Below are 22,384 nucleotides of genomic sequence, written 5' to 3' on the forward strand. Positions count from 1 at the left end.
GGCTCCGAACGGCCCGCGCTGCCAGCCTCGCACCGCCCCTCACGCAGCGGCGCTTCCGCTTCCCGCCGGTGCGGCGGCCAAAGGGCTCCGCTTCCCTTCCCCTGCTCCGCCGTGGTGGGAGGGCGGCCATGGCCAGTTACACCAAAGCGGCCCAGGTGAGCGCTGCTCTCTTCCCCTACCTGGACCAAGCTGTGCTAGGGAGGCTGCTGCTTCTAAGGGCACACAGCGGCGGGACCCTGGCGGCCGCCGTGGTGCAGAAAGCGACCGTGAGGGAGCGCGGGACGAGAAGGGCCCTGTGGGGAGGGCAGGGGCAGAAGGCGGCCTGCCCTGGTCGCGGTGCGGCCGTGCTCTCCAGTGTTGTCCTGTGGGGTGCCACCTGGCAGGAGTCAGTAGCGGTCCGTAGGCGTGTGGCTGCCATGAGGGACAAGGCTCCCTGCTGCCGGCGCCTCGGGCTGCTAGGTTGATAAACTGCGTTTGGGGGAGTTGTGACCTTCGCTGAGAGAGAGTGCACGAAGCAGTGACTTTACAGTTCCCTTCGCGGTAGTAGAAGCTTGCAGCAGGAGTTCTTCATTCTTGAAACAAAGCCCTCAGAGCTGGTAACCTTTCAGTATTGTTGCATTCCGCTTGCATTGGAAGTGCCTACAGCACGCATTGCAGCCTGTAGCAGCGTTCGCCATCCATTTAACGGTTATTTGAAGGGGTGTTGTTGAATGTTGAGATGTAGTCTACTGTTTTGGAGTGTAAAAAGGAAAAAAAAAAAAAGGATAGAAATGGAGAGGCTACATTTATGTTTGGTAGGGTGAACTTCTGTATATACTATCTCTCTTTTCTCTTTAGCAATGGGCTACTTTTGCCAGAGCCTGGTACCTCCTCGATGCAAAGATGCAACCACCAGGAAAAATAGCAGTTGCCACTGCAATGAGACTGGAAGGCAGGCATAAACCTATTTATCATGCATTAAGTAAGTATTGCAGGAGAAAAAGCAGAGTTGCTTTTCTTCACTCACATTCTTCTCAGTTCAGCTATAAAGTCAAGCATGATAAAAAAGTTTACATTTATCTATTATCTATACACTGCAAGCATCTTCATTTTCCTTCTTGTGTTTTTCCATCATACCCCTTTACAGCCTTGTGTTGTTGTCTTTACCAATCCATGTAGAGGTCATTATGAAGTAACTATTTAATATCAGTAGGTGAATTACAGTGGATTTTGCTTCTATTGGGAAAAACAAAAAACCCCAAAACTTGAAATGGGTTTTGTGGCACTGATTTTTAAATCACAGAACGTTAGGGATTGGAAGGGACCTCCAGAGGCCAACCTCCTAGGGGTTGGCAGACTACAGAGGAATGCATCCAGGTGGGTTTTGAAAGTCTCCAGAGAAGGAGACTTTACAAACTCTCTGGGTAGCCTGTTCTAGTGCTCCATCACACTGAAACACTGATGAAACACTGATCTGATTCTTGATTAGGTTTTCTGAATGCTACCCTTCAGTAGCTACACAACACCACAGACACTTGGAGTGGTTCTTTGTTCTGCATACAGTGCAGAGAAGTCCTGTCTCCATGAGGCAAGAGGCACAAACTGAAACAGAGGAGGTTCCCTCTGAACACTTTTTGCTGTGAGAGTGACTCAAAGTGATTGCCCAGGAGGTTCTGGAGCCTCCATCCTTGGACATACTCGAAAGTTGTTTGCACTTAAGTGGGAGGTAGGGCCTCCAGAAGTCTCTTCCAACGGCAGATATTCAGTGATGATGCAGCTGAAGCCTCTCTGTTTCTTAAATGGGAGATGTAATCATTGTTGGAAGGTAATTTCACATGAAAAAATCTTTGGTTTTCTGCAAATTAGAAGATTCAGCAGTAAAGATGCATCTGTGATCTTGTCCATGGTGATAAGTGTACGATGGATAGAAGACATTACTGAAATACAAAGGAAGCAGAAAACTTTTTGTCTACTAAAATCATAATCTGTTTTCTACACCAGAGGGTATTTGTAGTAGAAGGTATTTGAAGTGCTTTAAGGATGTTTAAAAGAGTTCTGCTGTTGCAAATAATGCCTTATCCACAAGATGTCACTGGAGACTTGAGCTGACTGGAAAATAAAGCAGACACTGAGAGGAAGTGTATTTTACTATTCTGGGATAAAGATCTTCAATACTTTTATGTTCATGAAGTTATAAAATCCTGGAAAGTCATTTCAAGAGTAACTGAACTATTCTATAAATTGTTATCAAATGCATCACACCTGGGACAGACATTGCTAAGTTACTACTACTGAGTCATTTGATCGTCTCTAAGAGCAAATATGCATGATCTTGTGGTTGAGGACAAAAAACATCACTACCAACAGAAGCATGTTATGTGAGCTGACAGTTCCTTAGAATAACATTGTGGGAAGAACTACTTTTTAAAAATGTTGTATTCAGACACCCTTCCATAAAATCAGTATCTATTTATTGTGTGAGAAGTATCTGGAGCGGAGTTTAAGCTGTGGTTAGGGAAGGAAAGAAATTCAATTTGACTCCACCACCTCCCTGGGCAGCCCCTTCCAATGGCCAACAGTTCTTTCTGTGAAGAACTTTCTCCTCACCTCTAGCCTAAACCTCCCCTGGCGCAGCTTGAGTCTGGGTCCTCTTGTTCTGGTGCTGGTTGCCTGGGAGAAGAGACCAACCCCCACCTGGCTACAACCTCCCTTCAGGTAGTTGTAGAGAGCAATAAGGTCTCTCCTGAGCTGCCTCTTCTGCAGGCTAAACAATCCCAGCTCCTTCAGCATCTCCTCACAGGGCTTGTGGTCAAGCCTTCTCACCAGCCTCGTGGCCTTCTCTGGACACGTTCAAGAGTCTCAATGTCCTTAAATTGAGGGGCCCAGAACTGGACACAGTACTTAAGGTGTGGCCTAACCAGTGCTGAGTACAGGGGCACAATGACTTCCCTGCTCCTGCTGGCCACACTATTTTTGATGCAGGCCAGGATGCCATTGGTCTTCTTGGCCTCCTGGGCACACTGCTGGCTGTCAGTCAGTACCCCCAGGTCCCTCTCTGCCTGGCCACTCTCCAGCCACTCTGGCCCCAGACTGTAGCACAGCATGGGGTCGTTGTGGCCAAAGTGCAGCACCCAGCACTTGGACTTGTTGAATGCCATCCTGTTGGACTCTGCCCATCTGTCCAGCCTGTCAAGGTCCCTCTGCAGAGCCCTTCTACCCTCTAACAGATCAATGTCTGCTCCCAACTTGGTGTCATCTGCAAATTTACTGATTACGGACTCAATCCCCTCATCCAGATCATCAATAAAGATATTGAACATAGTGGGGCCCAGAACTGATCCCTGGGGGACGCCACTAGTGACTGGCTGCCAGCTGGATGTGGTACCATTCACCCCCACTCTCTGGGCATGGCCCTCCAGCGTGTTCCTAACCCAGCACAGTGCTGCTGTCCAAGCGATGGGCTGACAGCTTGACCAGGAGTTTGCTGTGGGGGATGGTGTCAAAGGCCTTGCTGAAGTCCAGGTAGACTACATCCACAGCCTGCCCCACATCCACCAGGCAGTCACCTGCTCATAGAAGGAGATCAGGTTGGTCAGGCAGGACCTGCCTTTCCTAAATCCATGCTGGCTGAGCCTGATCCCCTGGCCATCCTTCAAGTGCATTTCACAGCTTCACAATACAGAACCAAAAGTAATGGGCCAGATTTTAAAATAAATAAATAATAGGTGATATAATTCTTTATGTGGGACTGAGCAGGTATAGGTGAGCCGCTTAAGTTGCTTAGGTAGTGTCCTCTGCATCCTCTAAGGAGAAGGCTATTCCAGATGAAAATATCCTGCAAACCTGATGTGGCCCAGCTGTTATGCTAGACTGCAGTATTAGTTATAACTACTAGAAGTATCCTCTCAGTTTTGTCTTCTGATGAAAGATTTGGCAAGTAATTTGTCAGTCTTGTGAGCTAAGTCAACACTATGATGCCTACCTTGATTACCATTTCATCCTTATTTAAAATGTGGGAAGAGAAATGCTTGCACCTGAAACATACTTTTAATTGTGTGGTAGGAATTACTTAAGTTATGAGGTAAGGAGAAAGTTCTTCACAGGAAGAATAATTGGCCATTGGAATAGACTGCCCAGGGAGGTGGCGGAGTTCCCCATCCCTGGAGGTGTTCAAAACAGGACTGGATGTGGCTCTTGAACCCATGGTTTAGTTGGCATGAGGTGTTAGGTATTAGGTAATAGGTTGGACTTGATGATCTCTGAGGTCTTTTCCAACCTGGTTGATTCTATGATTCTATAAAACTAAGCTGCCACAGTAAATTAACTCTCTGTATGGTTATCTGAAGAGGTGCAGTATACGTGCTGTATGTAACAAACTGCACATACTGGCCTTGTTTTGATGGAAAACAAAACCATAAAAGAGTATTTTGAGATTATGGTTAATATTTTCCACCAATTTCTACCTTGTAGATGACTGCGGGGATCATGTTGTCATAATAAATACAAGACACATTGCCTTCTCTGGTAACAAATGGGAACAGAAAGTATACTCTTCACATACTGGGTAAGCTTTAGCAAAAAACAATCAAATGAGTGCAATGGTAAATTTGTCATGTTTTTAAAAGAAAAGTATTTTTTTTAGCATATTAATTGAAAAGGGAATTCCTGGTTACACGTTTTGGGTTTTGTTTGCACGTGTTACAATGTTTAAAAATACGCTTGCTGCCTTTTTTTGCTTGTTGTTTCCCCCCTCTTTAATCTAACTCAAAGGTAGTTGTTGTAATTGAGTAAATTAACAGGTTTGGTGAGCCATGTTGTTTTGTGTGAACCCATGAACCCAGTGACCAGGACTGCCCTACTTAATCAGTAGAAGACATTCCTATTGACACTTCACTTTTAAGCTATAGATTGTTGCCAGCTTCATTTGCTTTATTCTACTGGTACCTGTATACCAGACAATAAATACCAAGATTGATACTTTACTGAAGATGGAAAAAGGAAAAACAGAAACTGGAAAAACTAGGAAGAAATGAGATGCTCTTAAGACATACTAATGTATACCATAGTGTGTCATGTATTATTCTGGCAGACCTCAGTTGTTTACAGATGGAAGTGCAATAAAGAACTACAGTGTGACAATGATCAGTTCACAACAGTTGCTGCTGTTTTATACAGTGACAACACTAGATAAAAAAATCTCTAAATTTGAAAGTATATCCTGTCAGGGAGATTAATGAATCACGTTAGTACTAGTAAAATTAGTCTTCTCCATGTTTCAGTCCTGTAATTCGCTGCTGAATTACCGAGAAGTTGTTGTTCAGAGTTGATGGAAATTAACATGTTTTTTTTCCCTCCCACCATCCCTGTAACTTGATAAAAATTTTTACTAAAAGCTTCTTGTAAGCTAAAGCACTTGCCTGAGTAGCTAAGTTGGCTCTGAGTAAGTGAAAAGAATTGTATAATTAAAACAAACACTTGAATCTGTCCAGCTCCTTAAGTGGTCATATTTTAATGACATTAAGTTTATTTTAATTTCACTTAGACTGATACCTAGTAGTGTAATTAAATCAAAATGAATCCCAGCTTTACCTCACATCCGTGTAATTTCTTGCAGCACTGTATCATTTCATTAAAGCATCAGCTTTATGAATTAGTGCCTGTGAAACACAAACATTTAATACTCAGGGGAATAAGAAAGTACAAATGGCATTAAACTTGGATAGAATCTTCCTAATACAAGATAGTTGTTGGCTTCATGAGAGCAACTTCCTTTTTTGAAGGCTTGTAAGGCCATTACACTTTTGTTTAAGCTGTGGTAATATTTGTGTTAACATTGTAATTGAGCATATAGTGTTAAGCTTCTATGTTTGTTCTGTTTTTCTAGCTATCCTGGTGGTTTCAAACAAGTGACAGCAACTCAACTCCATCTGAAGGATCCAACTGCTGTAAGTGTTTCTCCTTCTTCCCTTTGATTTGTGAAGATGATTTATTTTCATTTATCTAGTTCCATTAAACAAAAGGGATCAGTTACCTGCATGCCTAAAGCTAAATTACAGACATTCTGCTGTGAGCTCTTAGAAGCTTGGCTTGTGACAGTGTTTATGTAAACAGCATGTTTTGAGGGTGAGATTATAGGTTATGCATTTTTGTGATTCATCCATGCTGTCCAAATGAGCGAGTTAACTGCATTTGCTTAACTCATTTCTGACTGATTTGCTTGCTTTTCATTTCAGAGGTCTGACCTTTCTCATAAGCAAGCTGCCTCAAGTAAAATTGAGCTTTACTTCAGCTTAACCACCCTACCTCTTTAAGGGCCAGCAAGAATAATGCTAATCTTAAAAACGTTAAAATGTATGGCCGCCTCTTTCTCCTATTGATGTTCAGCTATAGGTTTTGTTTGTTTGCTTGTTTGTTTCTCTTAATATTTTGTGCAGTGCTCTGTCCATCATCTGTGAAAGAATTGGAAATGGTGATTATGCTGAAATTAAGTCTATCTACAAAATGTCTGTATTAGACTATTATAAATACAAATGTTGGTGTTGATATGTTTGTTAAAAAAAATAGGGTGCTGGACAGGAGCGTTTTGGGATGTTGACTTATGCAGTTATGAAATTACTTGTATCAGAGCTTTGAATGGCTGGCCTTGGAGGACTGAGTTCTCTAAGCACTGTTTTTTTCTGAACATGGTATGAGGCCCACAGAGATTAACCTCTGTTTATTTTTGACTTTGAAATGCTTTGGTTTCTTTACCTTACATGAAAACTACACAAACCCCTCTTCCTTTTCCTAGAGAAATTGTGTGTGCTGTAAAACACTCAGGTTTTGTTCCTTACTTTTTAATCTGTCATTTAGAGTTCCTGATTTGTCCCAAGACTCTCCTGTACAAAATGTCAATTAAAAAGTGGTCTACCATCTGAATTTGCTGGGGGTTTATTTTGACTTTAGCATTTTCTTTCCTTTAAGTGAAATCCCACAGTTCAGTATTATTTTCTGTCTGGAATTCTTCAAGATGATTTGAATACTTTGGAGAACGCGTTCCAAGATTGCCATTCCTGTAGGAATTCGTGGTAGTTCCATATCTAAAATGGATTCCCCAAGCTTTTTCATTTGAGCCTCACACAGTAACTGTGCACTGGGAGGCAGTGTAACACCACGTTTGTTTGGGCCTGGGAGTTGGACGCTCTGTAAATTGCCTTCTCTGTTCATTCTGAGATACTCTCTTGCCAGACTCACAGATGACTTTCTGTGCAGAGGAGGACTGCATACGTTGCCAATAACTAAAGTCTTGGACAGAGACTCGGAAATTGGTGATGTGGCTCCAGGGTTGGTCTAATTCAGTTAGAGAAACTTCTTTTCAGGCAGAATTGTGGAGAGCAATGAGCTATTTCTTTCTATTAAAAACAAAGCATTCAGATGGCCCTCTCAAAGATATCTCAAATGTATTTTTTCTCATAATTAATAGTAGTTAGTGTTAATTTGGCATGTTATATTCTGTATGTCTAGCTGTTAGAGGTTTTGGCTTGCAAGTGACTTTATGGCTAGAAATACTTATTTACTGGTTGAATTGTTTTGGTCTGAAATACTTTGAGATAATGACAAAGATGGAAATTATGATGGTGTTTTATTAGCATGTTTTATTTTTAGAAATAGCTATGAAAACTCAGAAAAGGATTACTGTACAGAGAACAATGCCTAAGCTAAGGAGGATTTGCATCTCAAAGTGTGATCTGAATGGTGGATAGTTATTGTGCAGACCTCTGTAAATCACTCCCATTTCACTTCCTTGAATTAAAGAGACCTTTTCTCTTTTACACTTCTTAAATTCAATTCCTGCAAGCTAGTGGAATTAGGTAGGTTGTAGGAAACAGACTGTATCTTTCTGTGGAATCAGTCTTCATTCTGCAAAGCCCTATGAGGAGGGGCTGAGGGAGCTGGGATTGTTTAGCCTGGAGAAGAGGAGGCTCAGGGGTGACCTCATTGCCCTCTACAACTACCTGAAAGGTAGTTGTAGCCAGCAAGGGGTTGGTCTCTTCTCCCAGGCAACCAGCACCAGAACAAGAGGACACAGTCTCAAGCTGCACCAGGGGAGGTTTAGACTTGAGATGAGAAGAAAGTTCTTCACCGAGCGAGTCATTCGTCATTGGAATGTGCTGCCCAGGGAGGTGGTGGAGTCACCATCCCTGGAGGTGTTCAAGAGGAGATTGGACATGGCACTTGGTGCCATGGTCTAGTCATGAGGTCTGTGGAGACAGGTTGGACTCGATAATCCTCGAGGTCTCTTCCAACCTTGGTGATACTGTGATACTGTTTTCATCCTGGAGGCTACTGCTTTTTCTCTGCCCTTGGTCCTGCTGTCTCCCAGTAGCTCATTGCACACTGCTTCATTAGATGAGTCAACATTATTTTTGGTAGTAGTACTGTTACAGAAATTAAGGCATTAAATTAATGGAAGAGGCTAATTCCAAGGAAAAGAATGTTTATATATGAATGTTGTAAAATTTCATAGTGTTACACTGAGGTTTTGCAATGGATATGTCTAGTTTTGGTTTATGTAAGAACTAGATTAGAGCTTGTAAGATTCTGTGAGTGTGTGTATATAGTAGACCTCTGATCCTGATTAGCACTGTCTTTAATTACATAGGTCTAAATTCAAACATACAAATCCCCAAGATAAATATTTTTCCATTACAGCTTTGTTTAAACATAGTTTCTAGTATACAGAGACTGTTCTTAGGAAAAACTGGTGCATGGCTAATAGATAATTGAAATGGTTATAATGAGAAGCTTGATATAAGATGCTATAGGGATGGATGATGATGATAGTCTCAGGAGGTTGACATCATTTTATTTATCCTACAAAGTTTGAGCCTTTTTATTTCTCACAGTTAGTAATTAGTGCTTCAGAAGGTTTTCTGCTGAATTTTGAATGTGTATGTGCTTTTTTTTCCCTTTGCATAGGATGATTCAGGTAGGACCTCTGGAGGTCTCTAGTCAAACCTCTTATTCAAAGCAATGTCAGTTGCTAGGTTGGCTAAGGCAGATGAGGGCTTATCCAGACTACTCTTGAAAGCCTCCCATGGCAACCATTTCCAGTCCTTGGCTTTTCTTGTTTGGAAAGAACAAAAAGACACCTCTGCCATTTATAAGGTTAATCTCAGATGTATAATTTTGTGCCTCAGATGGACACAATATTTTTTCCACTTTTAAGTACCTTTTACTTAATATAGGGCAGTAAATACAAATAGAGGTCTGCATAGTTGATGTTGAGTGTAGAATTTATTAGTTCCATATTCATTGTGCCAAGTTATGTGTGCCAACACTTGGAAAAATTCTTCTTTATGGAGGGATAAATATGACAGCGTGTTGCCAGAAAGATATCAGAAGTGATAAGCTCAGCACATTTTTACCTTTAGCACATTTGAGTTCCTTTGGGAGGTGTGAGGAGGGGAGTGTCTGCAAATGTGTTCATAATTTCTGGTGTTTCCAGTTGTCTGCCCTTCTGGAGAAGTATCAGGACCTGTAGGACTTGACCAGGCTAAAAAACAGCTTCACATTTCGGCCTTTTCCTTATCTTAGATTTAGTGTAAATTCTTGAGTATTAAACATGCTTTTTAGGTGCAGCATAACACCCTGTTACTGTAGCTCAAAACTGCAGGTCAGTATAGTACTAGTATTCTGCAGAACAGTGCTTCTCTCTTAGGAGATATATTAGCAAGTAGAATTATCTATTTCCATTATAGGTTGCTAAGAAAAAAATGTTTGAAAGGTTCGGTGAGCTTTCTTTGCCAGCAGAGCCTTTTGAATATAAAGGCAACAGTTAACTCATCTCAGTTGTGGTACAGGTGTTTTGAATGCATGGAAAGTTGGGGATTTCTTGTTTGTTTTTAGCAAAATGTGCAGAAGTTTTGTTTACCTGGAAAAATGCTGATAGGCATGAGACCAACACTTTCAAAATTACTCTTTGAAGTACTTCATATGCAAAGAGTGAAAGATGTACTTTGAAATCTCACAGGATGGAGAAGGAACAAATATTGCATTGAATAAACTTTCTGGTAAAATCTTACAGGTAGTAAACTCATCAGGACAAAGTTTCCAATCAATTCTTACTCTGCTTTTTAAAAGTAAGCAAACTTTGGTGGCTTTGTTTGGGTTCTTCCAGGGGTGTTTCAGGGTTGTGGTTTGGTTTGTTTTGGTTCGTTCGGGGTTTTGTTGGTGGTTGGTTGACTTGGTTTTGGTTATTTGGGGTTTTTTGTTGGTTTGTTTGTTGAGGGTTTTTTTGTTGGTGTGGGGGGTTGGTTTGTTTCATTTAGTTGCATTGGTTCATTTCTTTTGGTTGGTTGGTTTCTTGGTTTTTTTGTTGGGTGTGAGGTTTCTTTTGGCTGCATTGGAAACTGCCCTACCCCCCCCAAAAAAATAGGGGGGAAAAAAAAGAAAAAGCAGAAAGCATGTTAGGCTAATACCAAATGCTCAGTGAGAGGCTTGACCTTTGCAGTATTCACAGGCTGTATTGCTTCTGACAAAGAAATAATAGGCAATAATTGTTTGGAATGAGTGTTAGGGAAGATTATTAAGCCAGGCAGGGTAGCGCTCTGGAAATACACTGTGAGGAAGCCTCTGGGGATGTCAGGGTTATGGATTGCTCTGCCACTGGTATTCATGGGAAGGGGCTTAAAATGTTCAAATTCTCCTTTTGAATGCTTTTTAGCAACCACTTGCAGATACAGACTTACCATTATGTCAGCATAAAAATACTCCTGAAGAAAAGCTCAGACACAAAATATGATTAAATCTTGCTGTTGGTGTTTGGAAGCCTATTTTCTTTACATTGGTCGGGGATATTTGAGACAATATACCCAAATATTAGAAGTCAGTTACTGAAACACCAGATACAGTGTTTTATTTTATTACTATGGAGTAATGTGTTTTCATTAAGCTTTTTCACTAAGCAGAGCAAAACTTCAGAGTTAGGACAAGGACACGGAAGATAACATGGCATGTAAAGGAGAATACTGTTACAGAAGCTGCTGTTTTAAGCCCTCTAGGTGCTCTAGATAAATCTTACAGCTGGTCTTTTCCCTCTTGGCAGACAAAAATAAATACTTTTTTGTTAAAATACTCTGAATCCATTTCATCCTTGAATTTGCAAGGCACTGATTAAAGAACACGTGAAAATTTTAAGTTTAAAAGTGCTGGACAGTAATTAAAGTGCTGGACAGTAGTGGAAAACAAAGTGGCATACAATGGAAGTTTGTCTGTGAACAGGTAATTCCTGTGGCAGTTTTAAGCACATTCATTTTTGCTTTACTCTCAGGTGAAGTTCTTGGAGTGCTTTTCTAACACATGGTGAAAAGAACAATATTGTACACAGAACAGAAAGAACTGGTTGAAGAAGATCGTAGTACCAAGCTGTACTTCTGAACAAGCAGTGTCTCCTGAAACTGTTTTTACCTTTTTAAAGTGTGTGCTGTAATTAATCCCTTTGTTTTCTCTGGAGCACTGTGTCCTTCCCATGTTGTGGAGTTGCTTCCTGGTGATTATTGGATTTAACTCAGCTGTTAGAACAGACTTTTGGAAATTCAGCCAATTATTTTGTGCTTCTCGGGACCAGGAGTGGTATTCCTCTGTTGATTCCGTCTTAAAAGTGTGTTTTATCTGGCAAAGAATCTTTCTCAGAACTTGGTCTCCATCAAACATGGCTGCAACTTGCATACAAGCCAAAAATGGAAATGTTCAAGCTTCACACAGTGTTGCAGATATTTTTACATATTTTTTAATTTGTTCATATTCATAAAATGTTAGAGTGCATAGTAAGGGGCTGAGTGCAAGAGTTTTACTGGAGCTGCGTGCAGCTCCTTTTCTTCCTAGAGTAACCCTTTAAACTGGAAACTTAAAGAGTGGTGCCTCATAACTGTGATTAAGAGCACATCTGTGCTGTGACTACATAAATTATCCAACTTTTAAAAAAGGCACTGCAATACCAAAGAAGAGAATTGTAACGGCAGCCAGTAGGAGTTTTGTCATTCAAAAGAAATTCAGGTAGACAGCATTTCAGTACTTTAAAACCCCAGAAATAATAATGCTCTGGAGGCTGTTACGGAGTTGCACATCTGATGGCAGGTGTCCTTACATGCTGAGAAGTGTCATGGCCTTTAGGAGTGGGTGTTTATGAGGCTATGGGATTTTACAGGTCATTAGTACTAGAGATAGAAGGTAGAGGAGGCAGTGGGAATCCATAAATAACTGAATAAGCTATTAAACTGTGCTGACCAGTTTGAAACTGAGATCAAGGTTGCAGTGAGAAATGTGGGTAGGGAGGCTATTTGCCAGTTTGAAACCCAGCTAAAATCTACCCCTCATGTAAAATTAAACTTGGTATTTTAATAGTTAAACAATCACATAGGAAATGTAGACATGCTCTTTTATTAGAAGTGTACTAGAAATACATAGAAGTATTTTTATTCCTTGAAGAAACATCTTGTACATGTGTGTTTTCAGGGAGCACTGAATCTGTGTTTGGACTTTACAAGAGCTTAGCAACAGACTTTCCTGTGATTCCACATCTTTTTTTATTCAGAGTTAGTGTATTTTTAGTAAAACTTGAGCATGTTCAGGTAACAGGAGAGCCTGTACCTAGCACCCTGTAAATATTGCTGGTTCAATCTTCCTTTTCAGTTGCACAATCTTACTGAGGTTGCAAAAGCAGTCTGTACAGCCTCAGTTAAGACTGTATTTGACTAAATTCTTTGGCTTGCCTTCACATCAGGTAGAGTGAGGTTTTGGCTTTAGGCAGAATTTTGAGCAAGGAGCTGGATGGATGTAAACTTGGTCTTTCCAGGCAATAGGTTTGGATTTGCTTTGGCTTGCAGAAAAATCTTTGAGGCAGAAGTTACAGTAAAGGAAGCTAGAGGTTTTCCAGTGCTGTCTTCTGTCCTAGATCCCTCTATGGCCTTCTGTTCTACAGCTGGACTAACTAACTTGCAGTTAATCAATAATAAAAGTCCAGGAGCTTTTGTTAAATTGCAAATAGTAGTATTTTTCGTCATCCCAGCCCTCTTCCTCTTCCTTTCTTTTTAATGTGCAATATGATATGGAGTTAGTTACCACCAGCTTCTCGATTCTTTTCAAAGCTGAGTGATTATATGTAATCATCCACAAAGCTAAATATAGCCTTCCTAAGCTGAAATTTTCTCTATGGCTGCTGGAGTGTTAACATAATGAGGAGCAAGTATTACTTCTTCCAAAAGATTAAGTCTAGAGCACCTTCTGAATGTGGTGTCAGAGTTCCTCAGCATGGAAGAGGTTGACTGAAGAGAGGTTCAGTAACTACTGGATTGGGCAGGGGCAAACACATCTTACCCTATTCATATTATTTGTAGCCTGTCTGATTATGTGTTACCATGTTATATTTCCTCAGATTGTTAAAATTACTGTTTATAGAATGCTTCCAAAAAACCTTCAGAGAAGAACTCTGATGCAGAGGCTGCACCTGTTCCCAGATGATGTGAGTAGTCATGCAGTTACATTTTCATTCCTGTGTGATTTGCAGGTGAAAAAGGAGTGTTAGCAATAGCAAAACTTTTGTCATAAGTAGGTCAGTTAAGCAAAATCAAGCTGCTTTTTATTTATGTATCTAAATATAGTTGATGCTTTTTTTTCTTCATTTCACAGAAGTGTGAGATTTAAGAAATGCACGAGACTGTCTTCTGTGCTTAGGTCAAACACACTTAGCTTAAAGCATGCATGCATGACCAAATTTTGGTCTGGATTTGGGGTAGGAGGGTGGGGGTTTAAAAACTCAGGTAGCTAAAGCTATTCTCACCTATCTCAGGTTATTCCAGAAGATATACAGAAGAATCTTCTACAAGAGATTCCTCAGCCACGTGTAGTCCCTAAGAGGTTAGATGAATACACTCCAGAAGAAATTGCTGCCTTTCCAATGGTTTGGACTCCGTAAGTATCTCAGCTTTTGAGAGCAGGACACTTGACTGAATATGTGCTGGGTAGGCTCACACATTATCAGTAAGTACAGAAGTAATACTTTTTTCCTTTCTTTATCACCTATTTCTGGAGAGAGGAGGTCAGTAAGGCAAAGAATGGTCATATTAGAAAGGGGTGTTGCTGAGTTGTTTTTTTGTATTTCTGGCCTTCATTTTAATGAGAAAAGCTTTACTTCAAATCATGTTTGCAACTCTTCATCATAAAATAAAGGATGAGTGAAAAAAACCCTAATTTACCCCATTTGAGTTGAGTGCTGTATAATATGTAACCATGAGCCATAGCCAAATGAAACAGCTTGCAGCTCTGAGGGAATGATTCACTGAAGGGAGGGAACCCATCAGACTTTCTCCAGAGGAAAGGAAAGAATTCTGCTAAATTACACCTCGGAGAGTAGATCTTTGGCAGGGAACATACCACACATTTATTTTGATAAATACTTTCTTTTCCACACACAAAATCATTTCCACAGTGGTTGTGTGGCATATGAATGAGTATTTGTGGTTTGCTTTATGCCACCACATACAGCGCTGAGGCAAACTGCTAGTGAAAACGTCTTCTATTGGGGACATTTTTTGATTAGAACCAGTATAATTTTTCTTCTGTGTATTTTTGAAGTCTTTTTAAGCTCAGAATCCCATCATGGTAGTCAGCTGAGAAATAAGTTTTGAAAGATAACCCCTTTCTTTATTATTATAATGAAATTCAAGTTGCAGTTTAACTAGTGGGGAGATGGGGAAAGGTGTAAATAAACTAACAACAGGACCAACTTGGTGGTCTGTCTTCAGTTAGATTAATGATACTTTTATTTCAGTAGTAGTCTTTAAAAGGTTCTGTTTCTCTTTGTCCTGTAAAAAAGTGTTTGTGTGTACTTACTCCTACACTAACCCCAGAAAGTAGACCCTGGTATGGGTCTCAAGTAGTAGTATGTCATCTGATTGATTCAGTTCCACTGAACCAGGTGTTAGCTACACGTGGACAGAGTTCAGCTCTTGAAATGATAGCAGCAGCTTATTTCTCATGAGTCTTGTTAGGATGTGAGTTCTTAGGTGTCTTGATAGCTTAATGCTTTAAGCCCTCTTCAGAGTGGAAGTAGATATATTCTTTTTTGTTGAGATTTCCTGGTTCCTATGAGACTTCATTCGGATTAGCCCTGAAGAAATTTGGGCTCTGCACCAATGACCAGAATTCTACAGCACATTAAAGCCTCTCATGCTGTATGGCAGATTATACTCTCATATGTAACTGTCTTTAATAAAGGTTACCACATGATAATTTAGCACTGAGTTGAAGTCTGGCACTCAGCTTTAACCAATTAGGATTGTCCCTTTTGCTCCCTTTTTGTCAAAGGAAACAATGTTATGCTGACAGAGCTTTTGAAATGCTTTTGTTTGTCCACATGCACATCTTGCTTGTGCTCATCTCCTCAGCACTGGACCACCTTAATTGTGTTGACATGGTAGGTGTGTGTAGCAGAGGACAAATAAACTTTCAGCCATCCAATTTAGTCATTGCTGTCAAAATAAGCTTCCTAATAGCTTCATGTTAGCATTGTGAAAATTACTTGAGCGTGCTGATCCTTGGGGAAAATCTGCAGGTAAGAACACAATATTGAAGATACAAGTTCCCTTCCTGCAATTTCTTGGAACCATTCCCTCTAGAGGAATTCAGGGGACACAGAAAATATCAATTGAAAGATTTTTTTTCTCTTCTGATTTTGATGAGTGCTGTCTGTATAGTTTTTGGGGTATTTTTACTTCATGCCAGTTACAGAGGTAACTGTTACAGAGTGCTAATGCCTTAGAAGCCATACAGCTGGTTTGCGTGCTTTCAGCTGAGGATCATATTGCTTCTCCTATGGGAAGAGGGGGGAACTCAAATGGGTATTCTCTTGAGAACTGCAATGGACTTTAGAGGGATGGAATAGAGGATCTGAAATGAGTGTGAGGGAATTCTGGAGAGGAGTGGAGTTGGTGGGCTCTTGGTGGAGTATGGAGAAACAAAAGGGAGTTTTGAATAACTTCAGTGCTCCAAGTTGAGAGACTGGGCCAGAAGTTTCCCTTCAGTCAGTTACTCCAGAACCACTTTAAAAAGCAGAGGACATCTCTAACACTGTTACCATATCTTTGCTGTGGTGAAATTTAAATCCTGCCTTCTTTTCTGCTCTCAGAAGCTAGTAAATCACAGCAGAGGGATCAAGAGTGAAAGGGGTTATCTACCATCTCACCACTAGCTGCAGGGCTCATAGCTGTTGTGAGGTTCTTGTCCTGACCTGCAACCAGACCATTGTAGATGTCAAATATTCGTGTCAGATAGATGAGCTTCAGCTCACTTCTCTGGTAGTTTTGATGTTAGACAGAGCTTCCAGTTTGAAGTAATGGGAAAAACAATAATGCTTTTCGTGGTGACTGAGCAAACAAAGGAGTTAGGCTGATCCTCTAGCAGTCAGAATGCTATGGGGGAAAGGGCTTACTTGTTAAATAAAAGAGAACTGAGGATATTCGGTGAAATAACTTTCTGCTGTGACAAGTAAAACAGAACGAAGGGAATTGTAGCAGTCACTGTTACAATCCTATTGATCTGGAGAGGAACAATACCATGCACCAGCACAGATTAGGGGTTGACCTGCTGGAAAGAATAGAATAGAATAGAAATAGAAATAGAAATAGAAATAGAAATAGAATAGAATAGAATAGAATAGACCAGGTTGGAAGAGACCTTTGAGATCATCGCATCCAACCTATTATCCACACCACCTAATCAACCAAGCACCCTATCAAGTCTCCTCCTAAAAACCTCCAATGATGGCGACTCCACCACCTCCCCAGGCAGCCCATTCCAATGGGCAATCACTCTCTCTCTGTAGAATTTCTTCCTAACTTCAGACTAAATCTCCCCTGGCGCAGCTTGAGACTGTGTCCTCCAGCAGCTCCATGGAGGAGGACCTTGGTGAACAATAAGTTATCCATGGGACAGCAATATGCCCTTGTGGCCAAGAAGGCCAGTGGTATCCTGGAGTGCATTAAGAGGAGTGTGGCTAGCAGGTCAAGGGAGAAGACTTCTCCCCCTCTATGCTGCCCTGGTGAGACCACATCTGGCTATTGTGTCCAGTTCTAGCCTCCCTAGTTCAAGAAGGCCAGGCATATACTGGAGATGGTACAACAGAGAGCTACTGGGATGATCTGTGGAATTCCACCTGTATATTGCATACAAATGTCTTGCTACAGATGATTTAATTTTTAGAAGGCTGTTTTGCTGTTAGTGACTGACACACCTCAGACAAACACATGGCATACAAATTGACTACTTAACAGAGAAACTGGGGAAACCTTGCAAATGGTTTCTCAGAGTGGAGAGCCTTCCTGTTACCTCTTCTTCCTTCACAGCAGAGTTCATGATTAGACTTAAGAAGGATCCTTCTTTGCAAAAGCAGAATTATATGTCAGGATATTTCTAGTGAGAGATTTTCTTGGAGCATTCTTTCCTTTCATCCCTAACCTTAATCAACTGACTTCCCAAACTGTGCAGGACTTCTCTCTTAGATTGGAGAGGCCCAGAATAAGCATGGTGGAAAACTCTAGACACAGGAAAGTTAAATTACTTCTTTTCCACACACAGAAGGGAGAAAGATCAAAACCTGATTCCTTTGAGTTTGATGTTGTAGCTTCTTTCCCTAAATGAAACCATTATTTCAGGTGTATTTGAAGTTTGATTATATGTCTTTTAAATGAGCTTTAAACAGAAATCATCACAGAATTTGCCAGTCACACATGACTAAGCAAACAGTTCTGTTCCATACAAGCAAGAACACATCAGATTCATGTGCAGTTTTTCCTGTATGTACCATTCTGAAGTTGTTTAACTGTCTGGGTATATATATATTATTTTTTTTTTCAATTTTAAAGGCAGGAAATTGTTTTTGAAGAAGTATTTAAATAAGAATGTTACTCTATAGCTAGAACAGCAGCTCTCTGTTGTTGCAGTTAGATGGATGCATTCCTCAGAGTCTCCCTTCAGAACACAGAGCCATCTGATTTCCAGGAGTGCAGTGGGGCTGGTGCTGCAGTGCATACTGAGTGCCTGTTCCACTGCCAGCCTCACAGGAACTCTCCTCAGGCCAGACAGCCTCTTGCTTGTCTTTCTGGGGGAAAAACTACTTGAACAATTTTGGCATTTTCAAAACTCTATGTATTGTAAACTCTGAAGTTTGGTTTATGGAAACCAAACAGCTTTTTAATGTTTATTTTTCTGAGTAAATTGCCTGATTTCTGGCCCCCATTCATACATCTTACTTTGAGGCAGAGGATCACAGTACCTGGTCTGAAGTTCTCATTCTGTTTCAGATGAACAGCACAGGCTGGGCAGGGTCCTAGTACTGATGCTGTGTGTCACCTCCATGGCATGGTCCACAGATTCTTGGTAGTTCATCAACAATGCTCCATGCCTTTGAGAGCAAAGAATCACAATATTTGCAGAAAGAAAAAATTGTAGGTGATGACACACAAGAATGTTGGACACCTGTCAACCACAGTTGGCTCTGATAATCCTCATATACATCCTGTGCTAATGATACAGTGATTGTAACTTCTACTTCCAGTTCCTTCATAGCTTGTGTTCCTTAAAGCCAGCCCTGCCAAGCTCAGGCAACCTGAAGCCTGCTGCTGATGTTCCTTGCAAACAAATTTGTTGTAGGCATTGGTAAACAGAAAGGCTTTTGGATTAAGAGATTGCCTCAGCTACAGTTGCCCTTTCCATTTGCTGACCTACAAGATAACTGCAACTGTTACTGTCTTGCCCAGTTCTACTGTTTGTAGTGTAAGTTCCTATTTTTACTCAAATTCCTTCTGGGATGTAGTAGTAAGAGCTGAAAAAGCTGAAGCAGCAGCCAGATACATCCTGGATACGTGCCTAAAATTATGTAATAAACAGTACTTTCAGCCATGTGAGATGCTGCTAGTTTATGAAGGTTGGGTTTGTCTGTTCATTTCCTCAGATGATTTTAGTGCTACAAAGATTAGTTAATACCAAGTTTGTAAAATGTGGTGGATTTTTTTTCTCAAGCATGACATAAGGTATAATAAATGAAAAACTGGAGCATGATTACTTCATCTATATAGAGAAGCTTGGGGCAGGGGGGGAAAACCCAAGGCAAACGTTTCTTGTTTCTTCCAAAGATGGTGAGGTCTTAAGCAATTTTTCTGGGGACCATCTTGACTTTATTTATAAGCCTCTAAAAATTCTTCATTGAAATAAAAAATTCTCTGGCCATTTTCTCACTTCCAGCTTAGTTACAGAGTGTTTACAGCCTTTTGGGTTTTGAATTGTTTGGAGGCTGCCTCATGTCATAGTGCTTGGTTCTTATGTTGGGCTATGGGGTGTTTTCTGTACTGGGAATAACTACTTCTCTTCCAACCTGAGCACTCATCTTCTCTCACAAAGCAGGGCTAGCATGTGTCAGAGTGAAGATGTATCCAGTTCAGAGAGGAGATGGCCAACACAAACTTGTGTGAAAGGCTTGAGCCAGTCTGAATTTCTCCTAAAAGCAGAAGGTGTATAAACCAGGAAAAAGCTACCCAGCCAATACAGCCTAATACTGTTCCAGTGTACTCTTCAAGGAATACTTCTGGAAGTTCATATTCTGTGGCTTTTTAGGTTCTCACTAGGAATTCCAGTAACTAACTGGGGATCATTAACCCTCCCTAAATATCATTGGTAGCTTTTTTATTTTTTTAGACTTTAACTTAACAGAAGCCTCAGAGGTAACTGAATGAATCTCACATTTCAGGCTGCCACAGCTGGATCTAAATTCCTGTGGACAAAAAGCCACATAATTAGATACTTCAAGAAAATTTATTTCCTCCTACATTGTTTTAACCACAGGCAACTAGATACTAATTGAGAAGGGTCAGTAGCTTAATCATCTTAGAGCTATGACTAATGTTTTAGATTGTTTAACTGTTAAAATGAATTCCCAGCTTCTCTTTAGCATGCATAAACCACACCAGTGCTACTGATTCTCATATGCTTTACCTGGGGGCAGCTTACCTTGCAGCTAAAGCTAGAGTTGAAGGCAAAAGATTTAATAAATGGGTAGCTGGGCACATTTGACTTCAGATATCTGCAAAGGCTCTCAAGAAGAAAGTTCCAAAGCTACTTTGTTTCCCCCAAATTCTATTGATACCATATGTGAGAGTAGAAACTAACTGGCTTTCAACAAATCCAAGTGTCGGGTGCTGCACTTTGGCCACAGCAACCCCATGCAGTGCTACAGGCTGGGGTCAGAGTGGCTGGAGAGCTCCCAAACAGAGAGGGACCTGGGGGTGCTGATTGACAGCCACCTAAACATGAGCCAGCAGTGTGCCCAGGTGGCCATGAAGGCCAATGGCATCCTGGCCTGCATTAGGAATAGTGTGGCCAGCAGGAGCAGGGAAGTCATTGTGCCCCTGTACTCTGCATTGGTTAGGCCACACCTTGAGTCCTGTGTCCAGTTCTGGGCCCCTCAGTTTAGGAAGGACATCGAGACACTTGAACCTGCCCGGAGAAGGGCAACGAGGCTGATGAGAGGCCTTGAGCACAAGCACTATGAGGAGAGGCTGAGGGAGATGGGATTGTTTAGCCTGGAGAAGAGGAGGCTCAGGGGAGACCTTATTGCTCTCTACAACTACCTGAAAGGTGGTTGTAGCCAGGAAGGGGTTGGTTTCTTCTCTGTAGCAACCAGCACCAGAACAAGGGGACACAGTCTCAAGCTGCGCCAGGGGAAGTTTAGGCTCGAGGTGAGGAGGAAGTTCCTCACTGAGAGAGTCATTCATCATTGGAATGGGCTGCCCAGGGAGGTGGTGGAGTCACCATCCCTGGAGGTGTTCAAGAGGGGATTGGACGTGGCACTTGGTGCCATGGTCTAGTCATGAGGTCTGTGGTGACAGGTGGGACTTGATGATCTTTGAGGTCTCTTCCAACCTTGGTGATACTGTGATACTAAATGGGAGTTTGACAAGCAATGTGAGAATGGTTGTATATGATACTGTTCAGCTACTTGCCCAGATGAAAATAGAATGAAGATAATTTTTTATTTTTCTTCTTTAAATGTCTAGATTTGTCTTTTTCTTTTTTTTTTTTTTCCTCCTCATTTTTGGTGCTGACAGTAAATCTGGAAAGCATTTCACTCTTCCTTTACCCACATCTCTGTTTATTTGAAGAATAACGTCATTCTTTGGACAAAGCCAAGTGCACATTGCTGTGCTTTCTACACTCCTGCCTTTTTTTTAGTGGAATTTATCACTTAAACCCTTTCATGTGCAAAAAGCATCGTCTTGCCAGGATGGAATTTACATGTACATTGGGCTGGTCAGTCTGGAGAGGAAGAGGCTCCAAGGAGACCTTATTGTGGCCTTCCAGTATCTGAAGGGGGCCTACAAGAAAGCTGGGAAGGGACTTTTTAGGGTATCAGGTAATGATAGGACTAGGAGGAATGGAGCAAAAATAGAAGTGGGTAGATTCAGATTGGATGTCAGGAAGAAGTTCTTCCCTGTGAGGGTGGTGAGACACTGGCACAGGTTGCCCAGGGAGGTGGTGGAAGCCTCATCCCTGGAAGTTTTTAAGGCCAGGCTGGATGTGACTGTGAGCAGCCTGATCTAGTGTGAGGTGTCCCTGCCCATGGCAGGGGGGTTGGAACTGGATGATCCTTGAGGTCCCTTCCAACCCTAACAATTCTATCATTCTATGAAATCATTCTGCAGAATGCATATAACCCAGGTTGAAATCTGGAATTTACAGTAACTTCTGAAAAGCTTTGGGTTTTAGGGGAACTCAAGGTTTTTTACCCAGTTTATTTTAAATTGTAGTAAGCCATTCTTAGTTTGACTAAGAGTGCCTAAATGCATATTAGCATTGGTTTAGCTGCCTTGATTTATGGACACTTTTTAACAAATGAAAACAAGTGCTTGTTTTATACAGGAAGAAAAACAAGCTGCAGGTGAGGACCAGCTAAGATTTATCTTAAGCTTTGTGTGTGCAGGAAAGGGTTAGTCACTAGAACTGTACTGACATAACAGTGCTGGTAAAGCCACCTTGTCCGAGTCTGTTTTGTTACTAAATGCAGCTTCGGTTACTGTGGTTTATTCTCCAAGTGAAATAAGTTACACTTGTAAAAGTGCTTTCTAGCCAAGGTAATGGTCTGTATGAGAAATGCACCAATGTGGAAAAGGTTCTTTTTCCCCCAAGCAGAGCACGAAGTCGAGGCCAAGGTGGTTATTGGGAATTTAATGACAGCTTAAATATCATTAGCAGCTTCACTGATTATTTTACCAGAGGCGTAGCGCTGCCCTGGGATAGTAGGTACATCTTGAGTAGAAAAATGATTCAACTCCTTGCCAGCTCCAAACTGTGTTGTTACTTGAGTGTAACCACACAA

General features: G+C 41.2%; 1 protein-coding gene across 2 annotated transcripts in view; it reads left to right on the top strand.

Moving 5' to 3' along the window:
* Positions 1–78: 78 nt before the first annotated feature.
* The window catches only part of MRPL13 (mitochondrial ribosomal protein L13), a 30,622-nt gene continuing 8,316 nt past the window's right edge, over positions 79–22,384 (top strand). The window contains exons 1-6 of one of the 2 annotated variants that reach the window (XM_054167248.1): positions 79–155; positions 838–961; positions 4,450–4,543; positions 5,864–5,924; positions 13,394–13,480; positions 13,808–13,929. In XM_054167248.1, the coding sequence (XP_054023223.1) occupies positions 129–155; positions 838–961; positions 4,450–4,543; positions 5,864–5,924; positions 13,394–13,480; positions 13,808–13,929 (515 nt within the window). In that variant the 5' untranslated portion in view covers positions 79–128. Of the gene's footprint in view, positions 156–837; positions 962–4,449; positions 4,544–5,863; positions 5,925–13,393; positions 13,481–13,807; positions 13,934–22,384 lie in introns of those variants that run through there. The other variant, XM_054167250.1, reaches the window with a different exon arrangement.

Source organism: Dryobates pubescens, chromosome 14 (genome assembly GCF_014839835.1).
Source record: "Dryobates pubescens isolate bDryPub1 chromosome 14, bDryPub1.pri, whole genome shotgun sequence".
NCBI lineage: Eukaryota > Metazoa > Chordata > Aves > Piciformes > Picidae > Dryobates > Dryobates pubescens.